We start from the raw sequence: 13,311 nt of genomic DNA, 5'->3' as shown, positions 1-13,311 counted from the left end.
CCAGGACCTTGATGACAATTTCAGCCCATGGCATAGAGCAAAAAATAAAAAGTAAAAAGTAAAAGTGATGAAAAGCTAGACGGAAAAAGACATCGTTTAAGTGTATCAGTCTTTCAGGTATGTTCTTAATTTAGCTTATCTCACTGAATGTTGTACCTCACATTATAGAAGTTAAATGGCTTGCAATTGCCCTTTCATGTTCACTGTACAGTGCCGTTCAAGTTTGGGGTCGGTAAGATTAAATAAACAAATACATAAATGAAAGAAATTAAGACTTTTCAGAAAGGACTCATTAATATGTTTAACATTTTGAGAACTTACTTTGAGATTCTTCGAGACATTTTGGGATAAATATTACACTTACTGAAGTCATCACAGGATGAGCTTAATACTTAGAGACCACATGAAAGTCAATGAATCTGTGTAATAGATAAGGACCCATGCGATGCTACGGAACTACTGAATGACCCAAATAACTAGATCCAACTAAAAGCTCAATCGTTAATAAAAGACTCTCAAAGAGAATTGGAATGGGCAGAACAGCACAGATCCCGGATAAAGGCGGAAATGAGCTTTCTCCGTAGGGTGGCTGGGTGCTCCTTTAGAGATAGGGTGAGAAGCTCGGTCACTCGGGAGGAGCTCAGAGTAGAGCCGTTGCTCCTCCACATCGAAATGAGCCAGCTGAGGTGGCTCTGGCATCTATTTCCCAGGGAGGTGTTCCAGGCACGTCCCACCGGGAGGAGGCCCCGGGGAAGACCTAGGACACGCTGGAGGGACTTTGTCTCCTGGCTAGCTTGGGAACGCCTCGGGGTTCCCCCGGAAGTGCTGGAGGAAGTGGCTAGAGAGAGGGAAGTCTGGGCGTCTCTGCTTAGACTGCTGCCCCCGCGACCCGGCCCGGTTTAAGCGGAAGATGATGGATGGAGAACAGCACAAGATGACAATATCGATTTTGTGATTTCTGAAGCTTTGCAGCCCCTGGTAAACATTTTCTATGCAAAATAATAAACTTCTGCTTTTTTATTCTTTAGATAAATCAAGTAGTTCAGAACTATGTGAATAATTTCTTCTTTTTTTTTGAGTGAATTATTTCTTTAAATTCTTATTATATCAATCATCTGTCTTCTATACAGTATACTCTGTAAATCGACTTTTATAACTGAATCTACATACAGTAATGTAAAATTCTAATTAGACCACTAACAATTTATACATCATTTCTAATTGTGCCAACATGGAAAAGTTCTGGTGGCTGAGCAGTAATCTCCCATTTCCATTTCATTAAGTGTGCCTGAAGGCACACAGAAAGCAGCAACCTTCCCAAACTGTTTATAAGTCAAGCTAATCTATTTCGCTCTCAAACTCAAGCAAAAAAAGTGAGATAATGATCCTGAATATAAGAAATGGGAAGAAGGATCTGCTTCTTACAAAAGTGGGCATGAACAGAACAAAGTGATGTGGTCTAGAAAAACCCTTTTTTTCTCATTTGGAGAGGACAGGAGTGATAAAGTTTACTCTCCTCTGTATTTTCTCGTTCAGATCAGCTATTGTGCCATTGTGATGAATTAGCTGTAACTCAAGACTACAAAGCTGTTCATGTATATGCTGTCTCTGTTTACTGTGACAACATGTCCTCACTCCCGGGAGCACGTAACAGGTTTTATTTGACTTCAGGCCATTTTTGTTACTTGTATTTTTGCGTACCCATATCAGTTATGAGTTGCTCGTTTGTAATGACACATATATTTACACTGGACTTAAAGGAAAAGTTCCTCACCCTCGTGTCACTCATCATTTTGTTCTTTTATATGTTTCAAAATCTCTACAGTGCTATTTAACACAAAACAAATATGCCAAAAAAGCAACATAAAATTTGTTCACTCAACCCATTCACTATATTCCAAATTCTCTATCAAAGTAATATGATAGAGATATGCGAGGAACATACCACAATTTAAGTACTCCAGTCTGCTAACAATTCCCCGGCAAACATAGCCAATGAATTAAGGCCCATTCACATGAAGAAGAAGAATTCATTATAATAACTATATTAGCACCCACACCAACCGTCTTGATGTTTATTTATTTTTACAGCTGGAAAAAAAATAGTGACTTTCTGATTAGACATAAACAATTAAATGTGTTTAGAAAATGTCTGTCTATCCCAACAGTGCATGAGAATGCTTAAGTGATCATGTGTTAACTAGAACGTGATAAAAATGCCTAAATGTGTAATTATTTGGAAAAAACGTCTCAAGCACACAAAGAAATCACTTGACAGAAATTGCACTGTGGCTTTAAGCTCGTCATACACTCACAGAGCACATGTGAGTTTTCTCTTGATCATAGGTACAGGTGGGCTGGTTCTTTATCACACACACTTACCCAGTCCAGCCTCTACAGCCAGGGCAGTTTGTGTGCAGTCCTGCACTCAGGTGGAAACTTCAAAGCACGCTACACTCTCACAGCAACAGACACAGAGCAGGTAGGCACCATCCACATTCTCAGTCTGTTTACTTATTCACCAGAAATGATAAATCACAGCTAACCTGCGAGAAGCAATAACAGTATTTATAAGAACAATGCATGTAGATCATTACAAATTACTTGTGCTAAGATTATCGTAAACCTAAATAAGACAGAGGACATATCCAGAGACTTAAGTGCTTAGTTTGCATAAGTGTTTTTTTTAAAGGACACGAGGTGGACAACAATTTGAGTCAAGTCTTAAAGACCAGTCATTAGCCTACCAAATCCTCCCCCAAAAGTGAATGCTATTCCTTGTTTCCTGTTGCTGTCAGACAAAGATCAGAAAAGAGGCATGTGAGAAGCGATAAACCTATTCTGCTAAGATTTTGAAGCATTAGAGGAAGGGCTGAGTCAGGATATGGGTGACACTCGAGCAGCTTTAGGGAGGACAAGTCTCAAGCTTTAAATGAGAGCACAAAAGGTGTCTGAAAACATGCTGTAATCTAAGAAAACAATGGACTCAAATGACCCACAAATGTGAAAACAGATAGCAGATTTTTTTTAAACCAGTAAAAGTATTTTTTTCCATCTACTGTATTTCATACTTAAAGATAGATTTATGTTATAAATTTACAACAGATATTATTTGTTGAACATAATTAGTGATGTATGAACTGAGCCATTAAGAATTTGTTACAAGTGATAATGCATTCTGTTCAACTTGTATGTATGCCTCGGGGAATTTTCTTGGAATGTCTAAAAAGCTGACAGCACAAAACTTAATGTTGCATAAATATTACATGCTAATTTGTTTCTATTAAACTTAAACTTACAACGTGCTGTTGTCACGTATTCCAGGGACATTAAAAATGTCAACATCTCTGTTTTTGATATGTGCTTCGGGGCAAAGATTAATGGAGCTTTGCTAACACAGTAGCACTTTAAGCGTACTATAATGCGGAAAAACCCTTACAAGGTGACAGCTAAGTCCTCATCTCAATTCCTCTTAAATCTCTGACTTAACTAACATTACTGAGAAAAAAATATATAAAATAAAACAGAATGTACCATACCTGTAACCTCCAGGTGCCATCTTCCAAGATCTTTGCACAGATTAAAAGTGTTACGTAACATTACAATTTTGTCAACACAGTCTGGTGCACTGATCCACAGGAGCTTGTGATGGAACTGGTAAACCATTAGCCAAATAAAGTGCTTCTAACTTCCTGGGAACCAAGAAATTGAAGGTCATTATGGGTGAGACAGGGCCTAGGGCAAAGAAGTTCTGCTGCCCACATAGCGGGTGGTTTCGTGCGACTGAATACTGTGTATCTGCATGGACGTTATTTGCTTTAAATGGGCATGTAATGGTCTTGTAAAGCCCTCAAGCGGTGCAGGAAACATAGCAGAGGTAAGCTGTACAGGGACTCTGACATTCAGAACATTGCCATATGTCCCACATGAGCAGTTTATGTATATGACCTTCCCCTTTAGCTGATTGTGAGTGAAAGGATCAAAGTAAAAGACACAACCGTCCATTTAGAAGACGATGCGGTTTGAATGTGTCCTGTGCAAAATAAGAAACTGCACTTCTGATTTATTTAAACATAAGTATACATTAGCATAATATTGACTGGGTCTCTAAACCCAGAGCAATGTGCTACCTGACAGTCAAGAATATTTAGTACACAATGAAATTTATCTCTGAAATACGGTGTCGGTCAGGTCAAAACAATAAACAAAGCAAAGTAGGGGCATGTTTAGCATTCAAAGACACTTAGTGCTTACTTGTGCAACAATGATTTTGATAGAACATTGGCATCCTTTACCTGACCACATGATTTGGTTCCAGTGTCTGTCTTGAGAGACGGTCGTCTGAAGGACAGAGCAGAATTACACCATTTTAGTATGCGTTTTGTTTAAATCTTTGTGACTTTCCATTCACAGTGTCTGACACAAAAAGTGGCCTGTCCAGTAAATTGAGAAATTGTTTATGCAAGCACAAGATGCAGTTTTTGAGAAGCTGGTTCTGTTTCCTCGGGAACTTGACCACAAAGTGATTCATCGCTAAATGAAATTATGTGACTACATTAAATGGATCGTTCACCCAAAAAGTAAAAGTACTCATCATTTAAGTCATAAGTTTACATTACACCCTCGTGTTATGGCATGACCATTTGAATGCAATTACACTGAACTGGGAATTATGTTGTTAAGCTTAAAAAAGGATGCAACGGGAACACAGACAATTACAAAATTAGCAAGGCATTCTTCAGAATTTTTCCTTTTATATGCTGCAGAAAAAAGTAATGCACGAGGGTGGGATAATGACTACAAAATATCTGAGGTTAACTATTTTAAGGGCCTAAACTGTGAAAAATCACCATGGAGTCAGTTCTAATTGAGCTATCTGAAGAGGCCATTGTAAATGTCTACACAAACATTCGTCTACACTACCCCTTCCATTGTGGGAAACAGTACAGTGTTTATGCACAACAAAATATTGGTAATGATGGGAATTGATGATGTGTGTAATTTGGAATGATCATGATACAGAGATTGCTTTGTGGGCCAATCTAATGCTCTAAACATCACAACATTGGCTAAAAACAGAATGTAAAACTAACAGTCATGCTTTCAAGTTGACTATCAAATAAACTCATGGTTCAACACAATCAATTAATTTGATATTTTTATGAGTTTGGGCACCAATTTGGGCAAATGTACACTGAAAAATCTACATCATAAATTTTAACCCATTTTGGTGTTTGCACATGCACAACGGCCATGAAATGTCACTTTCTTTGGAGCAAGACTGTAAAATGTGTAATAAAAAAAAAATACTTGAAATAGTGTTTTCTCAGCATATCAAACAAATAAAAAAGTAAGTATCCACTGGTAGGATGATGCACAGAAATTACACGTTCACATTCACTGAAGCAATAACTAAATGGATAATAAATAAATAGTGGAAATTAAGTTTAAGCAATCTGCATTGTTTTTTCACACAAATATTAGAGACAAAACCACAGGGCCTCTTCTGTTTGTATCCAACAGTTCACAAGAGAACATAATTGGATGATACTTTGACTATTTCACACAATTAGAGAAATATCAATACATAATCTGGCAAAAACATTCATGGCTCTGTGTCCAGAGGAAATGCACGCCAGTTCAGCCAGTTAGCTTAGTGGAACCTGCAGCGCAGTATGACTGGGTGGAGGTAGCAATAAGTGGAGATGCTTATAGTGGTTTGGCTCTAAAAGATTAGTCTACTGCCAAAGGTTCTCCCAATGGAAAGCTTCCATTCCCTATTAATTTACCTTCTCAGGGTGTTGCAGGTCAGAGATCCTTCCTGAAATGGTTAAATGGAGAAAACACAGGACTTCACCCATATTACGGTTTCTTGCTATCCTGGTTGAGCCCACTCACCCTGCAGTAAAAAAACACACAGCTCTTTATCAATGCGGGAAATCAGCAAATATTTCCTGAAGAACAAAGATCATTTAAGGAATACTTTACCAAAAATGAACATTCTGTGGTCATTTACTTATCCTCATATTGGTCTGAACCCATATGATTTGATTTGACAGGTTGCTGATTTAATCACATTGAAGTCTCAAGCTTTAAAACTTCTAAAAGAATGCAACATGGAAATATCATAAAATTAGTTTATACATGGTTATATCGTAATACTTAATGTTATCAGGAACTGATTATATTTGGTAAATGGAAGTGGTTGGAGGACAGGGATTGAAATAAAAGACAAAGCAAATTATTGCATTTTGATATAATAACAAAGATTATGTATATATATATTTTGTTTGTTTTGAATAAAATGCAAGTTTGAAATACATTTTGAAATTAATTAAAAAATGTATATATTTATAATGTAAAATTCATATAAAATTGACATTTCTACACTCCTGAAGAATCTTTTTGACAGCTTCAAAGTAACAAATTACAAAATTAGTGCAAGTGAGACAACACTTCTAATAATGAATGAACAGCACAAGATTTAAATTACACCAGGTACCTACAGTAAATTACATACAAACACATGTACTGTAAGAATTGCTCAGCAACCAAAGCCAAACTAATCAAAAGAGACAAACTAAAAAAGGCAAACCGAGAATTGAAGATATTATATTTCTCAACTGCTACAAAATGCGGTTACATTTCTAAGAATTCCACAAACTGGAAAGATCACAATGGTTTGTTGCAATGAGGTTTGCATCTCCAGGCAACAAATCTATTATGATAAACTGTATTGACACTGGACAAAGGGAGCTCTGAGAAAAAAAAAAAAGAATTACCAATAATAAACATTTATCTTAAAATAGAACTGGGAAGGCAAAATGTACCAGTCAAACCAACATTCCGCCAAAAAGTTCTGATGAAACATATGAATAAAGTTCCGACAAAATAAAAACAAAAACCACCACTGGAAAAAATCTAGAAGACTCTCTCTCTCTCTCTCTCTCTCTCAATTCAATTCAATTCAAAGAGCCTTTTTGGCATGATAGAAATACATTTTGTATTGCCAAAGCATTAAGACAACAAAGATAATGGTTTGACATCTTAACATTTATTTACAGTATATACTATGTTTTATAGAAATAAATAAATAATAAAGATTTCCGATCCTGTGTAACAGTATTTCAGTTTTGCCGTGTGAGAGCGTGTTTATTGGTTGTTTGTATCTTGATCGTGTTTGTCCCTCAGGTGATGGCTCGATGCAAAATATTTTGCAGCAATATTTGCAGATTTGGCTTTTTCACAGAGAATGAAACAATGATTTTCGGTTGGGCTACAAATGTTAGATTGGGGAAATATTTGATTAATTTTGGGGTAACGGTGGTCTCTGTTTCGATTGCGGTGGGAGCAGATTCTCTCCTCACGGGAGAGCCAGGTTTGTCTGCATTGCCCAGTCTCTATGGCCAGACTGTGCTCGCAGAGTCTGTACATCATCAGTGTTTTCCTGAGTTGACATCAGCCAGTGTGCTCAGGTAGTTTGCCATGGTGTACTTACGATTTAGTGCCGAATAACATTCTAATTTGTGTTGGTTTTTAATGGTGTTTGTCCAATGTGTGACATATTTGTCTTTCTCTGTGTTGATGATTTGTGTGGGCCGAATGGTTGAGAGTGAGTGTGAGCTCAGAGGCTAGGTGATCTCTGTCGGCGTGATCTCAGTCAGTCTCAGCACCAGGTGAAGGAGGGGACTCTTAGTGAGCCTCAGCTCTTGATCTTTCAGGGCTTTATAATGGTATGTGCTGGGATTGCTTGTCTTTGGGCGTTTCCAGAATTTGATGTGTCTTTATTTGGATGTGTAAAAGGAGAAGGTATTGGTCTAATTCAGCCCTGCATCCATTGTGTGTTTTTCTGTGGACTTAGTGTATTCTTTTACAAAAATCTAAATGCAGATTTTTAATTGGATTGAAAAGTTTAAAAAAATAACAGGTGGACCCCAGACTTCACTGCCATATAGTTCAATTGGTTCAATAACTGATTTGAAAAGTCCAAGCCAGATTTGGACTGGAATGATCTTTTAATGGCATACAAAGCCCTTTGAGCTTTCTCTTTGAGCTCATTCACAGCCAAAGTAAAGTTACCTGCTGGAGCAATTTTGTACATGTACATATTTATGAATTCTTTTTTTTCAGAGCCTCTCTCTCTCATTTCTCTTTCCATCATTTCCACAGTATGGTATATTCATTGGTTACATAGCATCAGTGTTCATAAACAAGTAACAGAAACTAACACAAGAAAGCCCTAATTGCATTAATCTGCAAGATTTTTTTGTTGTTGTTGTTTTGTTCTTTTACTGACGGTAAATGCAAATTTAAAAACTGCAGATGCCAGTAGCAGGTGAGTTGAAGATCCCCAGACATGGTCCCCAGACAACACCTTTCAAAGGAACATGGAAACTGAACTGCTGATCTAAAATTGTGTGTTCCCTTAACACTGAAAAACACACCATTTATACCACGTTTATTGGATGGAGGGAGGCTATATTCCCAGTAGCTGGAAGTACATCCTTTGATAAAGGATTTATTGCATTTTAATCAAAGACGCCAGGAATTCATGCTAAGACACGCAACATGAAGTGCGTGAGAAGTAATTATAAGTATCTGTTTGCAATCTGTTCCATGTTAAACACAGACGTTCCTATTTTGGTGGTGTGGAAAATTGCATAATTTTTGTGATGCAGCTATGTGGTTAAGCATGCAAGTGTGTCTGTATGAAAGCCTGTGGTTGTGCGTGTGTGTGTTTTTTTTTTTCCAAGTTATTTTGGTCATCATTACTAACAAATATGTATTTACACTGCTTCCCATCCATAAATGTAATGTGTGCATATTATATGCACAGGTGTGAAACCGCAAACAAAAGCCTGTAAATCATCCTGCTCAAGAGGGGAAGTCCACAACGTGGTGTTTCTGTTTAGCATTGACAAACAATGTTCAAAAACGGACAGAACAGTCTACCGTTACAAAGGCCATGAAGTGTTTAGACCTGTTCCAAAACATCTGTTTGCATAACTAAATTCTGTGCAAACATTTTAATAAGCTAAATCTAGTATTTCATAACAGGGAAAATATAGAGCAACACGCCTTCACTTGAAACAAGAGAGGAAAACATCTGTCAGCTGCTGTCCTACAGAGCTACATGCACATACTGTAGTATGTACTTAACACCCAGATTTTAGATTCTTCAATAGGGAAAAATGTGGATTATGTCAAAAGATCTGGTCTCTGTTCTGGTCCAGCATTCCATATGGTGTCCCCAAGTTAAACTTGTGTTAAGTCATTTTCATAAAATGGCCAAGCCACTGACCACAACCCTTTTCTTGTTCCACACATCCCCGCTCAGTCTAAAACAGCCTTAAAGTTGGTCCTAACACAACCCATGGCGCTTATGACCAAGAGACAAAGTATGGTGGTGTTTAAAAAATATGTTCTCGTAAAGTTTAGAAATTACTACATTTAGCAGCAATGTACTAAAACAAAATACCACAATGTGGGTAAGACATTTTAGTTCTCATTTAAACAAAAACAACCAATTCAAGCCACATTTACAAGATAATATTATAGAGTGTTTACAGATATAAACCAAAACAAACAAGAAGCCAACTTGCCACCTTATTAAGCCACTTGAAAAATTTAACTTATCCACAAAAATTTTACTAAATACCTATTTATAAAACGACTTGGGATAGATATTTAACATGTCTGTAAACCTAATCAAAATCCGTTGAATTGTCAGTTGCATACACATCTCTGACTTTCCTGAAAACATGCATGGAATACAACATGACAATACAAATGCCATCATAACAGTTAGTCACAAACAAGGATGTGTTTACTGTAAATAAAACTCAAAGAAAAGAAATAGTTCACCAAATACACTCAGTAGCCATCAAACCATGTGTTTTTGTAACTGTGTTTTGTGTAAGCATGGTAAGACTTATCATACATCTACAGCACTGGCAAATCCTCCAAAGGCATAATTAAGATTTCTGTCAATATCCTTAATCTCCTTGTATATTGATTTGTCGTTTGCCATGAGATTTATGGATGCCCTGAGAGGCCATGCTTTATTTTATGTCTTATTTTCTCAGCATAGCAAAAGTAGTTTTCTCATGAAAAAAAAATTAAAAAAAAAAGAGAAATACAATTATTGTTCCCCACCACTTCTCTGGTCAGCTGCAAAAATCATTCAATCGACATCTGTCAAACCTGTTCTAAAACCATGTAGATGTCCGGTCCCTCGAGTTTGCTGTAAATGAAACTGACATGTTCAGAATCACTATCACATATGTAAATATGCATCCAGTTCAGTATTACAGGTACCTGTGAATCTAACTATGCATTCTCTCTTCTATAGACAGAGGCAGCATGAACTCGGGCACGGTACAGTATTGCGAAGTGAAGTGCAGTGACGAAATTCCTTGTGTGCTTACGGATGACAACTACTACTCCAAGAAGAAACGATATGTAAAAAAAGATGGGAGCTGTAAAATGGTTGTGCACCACGTTCCAGAGCAGTGGCTTCTCTGGGTCACTGACATCTTCACCACCCTGGTGGAGATGCGCTGGAGAGTCATGTTCTTGACATTTGCCTTCTCCTACATTTTATCATGGCTCTTTTTTGGAATTTTGTTCTGGATCATCGCTTTGACCCACGGAGATATGAAAGACCCCACCAATGAGCCATGTGTTTATGAGGTTCGAAGTTTTACAGCTGCTTTTCTATTCTCATTAGAGACCCAGACCACCATTGGTTATGGCTTTCGGGGGATGTCTGAGAACTGCATGATTGCCATTATTGTAGTAACCATCCAAGATGTCATCAGTGTCTTCATTGACACTATTGTCATCGGCATCGCAGTTGCAAAGATGGCATCTGCCCGTAAGAGAGCCCAAACGGTTGGATTCAGCAATTGTGCTGTGATCAGCTTGCGTGAAGACCACCTATGTCTGTCATGGCGGGTTGGGGACTTCCGAAGGAACCACATGGTAGAAGGAATGGCTCATGCACAGCTGGTACGCCACCTGGCACACAGTACAGGAAAAGTTAACGTTACATACAAAGACCTCAACATTGAAGAGAAGAACATCATCCTGGCCACCCCAACGACTATAGTTCATAAAATCACCCCTGGCAGTCCTCTATATAAGGTGAGCTGTAAGGACCTAAGGAAAGAGAACTTTGAGCTGGTGGTCTCTTTCACCTATACAGACGACTGCACAGGCATCCTTCACCAGACACGCACATCCTACACTCCAAGTGAGATTCTGTGGGGCCAGCACTTTCAGGAGATGATCAGGGTCACCCACAGGAACTACAGAGTGGACTACGCCCTGTTCAACCACACAGTTAAAGTCCTGGTCCCAGAATTAAGTGCAGAGGAGTATGACCTAAAGAAGTTCTCTCAACAGCCAAAACACAAACCGCTCCACATAAGTTCTCCAACAGCAGCTGTGGAATTGGTTAATGGGAATAGTCTTGAGGTAGAAAAAGCATCCACCAGCAGTGCTGTCCAAGAACACGAGCTATAACCGTGGCCTTGATACATCCTGACTCTGCTATAGCACTTTGAAATCAGGCTTCCTCATCATAGGGCATCACTATTGTAAGAAATAATGCACTTATAGTTAGATTTAGACATTAAGATGTGCTGTCAGTTAGCAAGAAGATCTTAAAAAGCCTTTCTAATATAGTATCCTGGGCTAGTTCTGGAAAATCTCATTAAAGCCCTGTAGTCCCTTTGGTTTGATTATAATCCAATTAGAGCACTATATTAAAAATAATATAAAAGTTTTGTTTAATTAGCATCTTACTTATGTTGTATATATTCTATGTGGAACTCAGCAGCCTTGCACAAACTCAATATCACTTTATCACAGACATAGAAAAAACATGGATGGACATTACAGACTCGTCTTCTATGACCTTGAAGGTTCTTTGATGTCAAGAGATGTAAAAAAGGACTTCCTCGATTAAATTATGAACCCAAACCTTCAACTTACATAAGAGGCAATGGGTCAATTATCATGACAGTGACATTACCCGGAACAAACTGTGGTCAGTCAGTGTGTCTCTTAAGCACTAGCTGAGTAAGTGCAGAACACTGTTCCACCTTATTTTGCAAAGTGGTTAACCTTTCCATCCAAACAACTAATAAAATCTTTTGGAAACAGAGCCCTAGTAGCAATCTTCAATGGAACTTTTTTTCACATTTCTGGGTTTCATAGCAGCAGAAGTTGTTATAGTTGGGTAAATGTCTATAGCAGTGAATGGGAGACTACCACAAGAATATTTTTGCATTCCCATTTTTGCAAATTGCAAAAGAAAAACTCCATGATAGTGTTTTCATGACTTTCAAAAAAGGGAAAGAAAAAAAAGACTGATAACAGCAGTCACTAGAGAGAACGATCTAAAATTTTCCATCACTCCCATAGATGCTGTATTAGAAAAACGATTACATTAGCATTAACCTTTTTTTATTTGTTTTGTTTTGTAATTTGATTCAAAATGTAATACTACAAAGCATAGTGTTATAAATGTATTCATAAAAAAAATGAAAATACAAAAAACTCTGGAGGATTTACGATGCTGATGACCATTGAAATGCGTCATCACAGTCTTGTGAGAAGGGTTCATATTTACACAGCCTGCATCCAATTCCCCTGAGGACAATCAAATAAATGATAAATGAGTATTTAGATTCCATTGTGCAATGTATGACTGTTGAAAGACCTCCCCTCCTACAACCACGCAATTCTGAAATACTTTTAATATAAATGTTAAAATGTATACATGTATAGTATATTATAATAAACAGATTATTCATATAAAAAAGATTTTTAGTGAAGCCTTATATAATATTATTTGATTATTGTTATATAGTGTCACATTTTATAATTGTTCAACTATACACTGATGATATCATATCGACCACTTCCAATAATTTGGCATGAAAAAAAAAAAGTCCAGGATGTCCTTTTCAAAACAGACTGGGACTTAAAACAGTGGCATGTATGGTCTCGAATATATTAACAAAAAACATATGTCTGCTACAGTGAATAAAATTGCAGGGTTTCAGGACATGTTCCTCGGAAAGTGAAGTCTCCAGGCCTCCACCTTGTGGTTGGATGCAGTGCTGTCCAAGCATCGCCTCAAATTAGGCTGAAATGTAAACAGAGGCCGGACAGCTCATGCACCATGTTTCGCCTATAAATAGTCTGTATAAAAAGTTATTTATAGACTTGAAGAAGAAAGTAACTAAAATAAGCACTTTGCAACAGCTTCACAAATAAAAGTTGAACATGGCTCATTAGTTA

The 13,311-nt window shown here is 37.5% G+C and overlaps 1 protein-coding gene across 1 annotated transcript; it reads left to right on the top strand.

Annotated features, from left to right (window-relative positions):
* The first annotated feature begins 2,338 nt into the window (after nt 1-2,338).
* Nucleotides 2,339-12,169, top strand: LOC128025452 (inward rectifier potassium channel 16-like). Its single transcript, XM_052611848.1, has 2 exons — nt 2,339-2,482; nt 10,352-12,169. The coding sequence occupies exon 2, from the start codon at nt 10,363-10,365 to the stop codon at nt 11,524-11,526; it is 1,164 nt and encodes a 387-aa protein (XP_052467808.1). The 5' UTR covers nt 2,339-2,482; nt 10,352-10,362; the 3' UTR covers nt 11,527-12,169.
* Nucleotides 12,170-13,311: the final 1,142 nt, after the last annotated feature.

This window comes from Carassius gibelio, chromosome A12, assembly GCF_023724105.1.
Source record: "Carassius gibelio isolate Cgi1373 ecotype wild population from Czech Republic chromosome A12, carGib1.2-hapl.c, whole genome shotgun sequence".
Classification (NCBI taxonomy): Eukaryota; Metazoa; Chordata; class Actinopteri; order Cypriniformes; family Cyprinidae; genus Carassius; species Carassius gibelio.
Note: the sequence above shows the minus strand (reverse complement) of the source record. Positions and strands in the feature narration are given on the sequence as shown.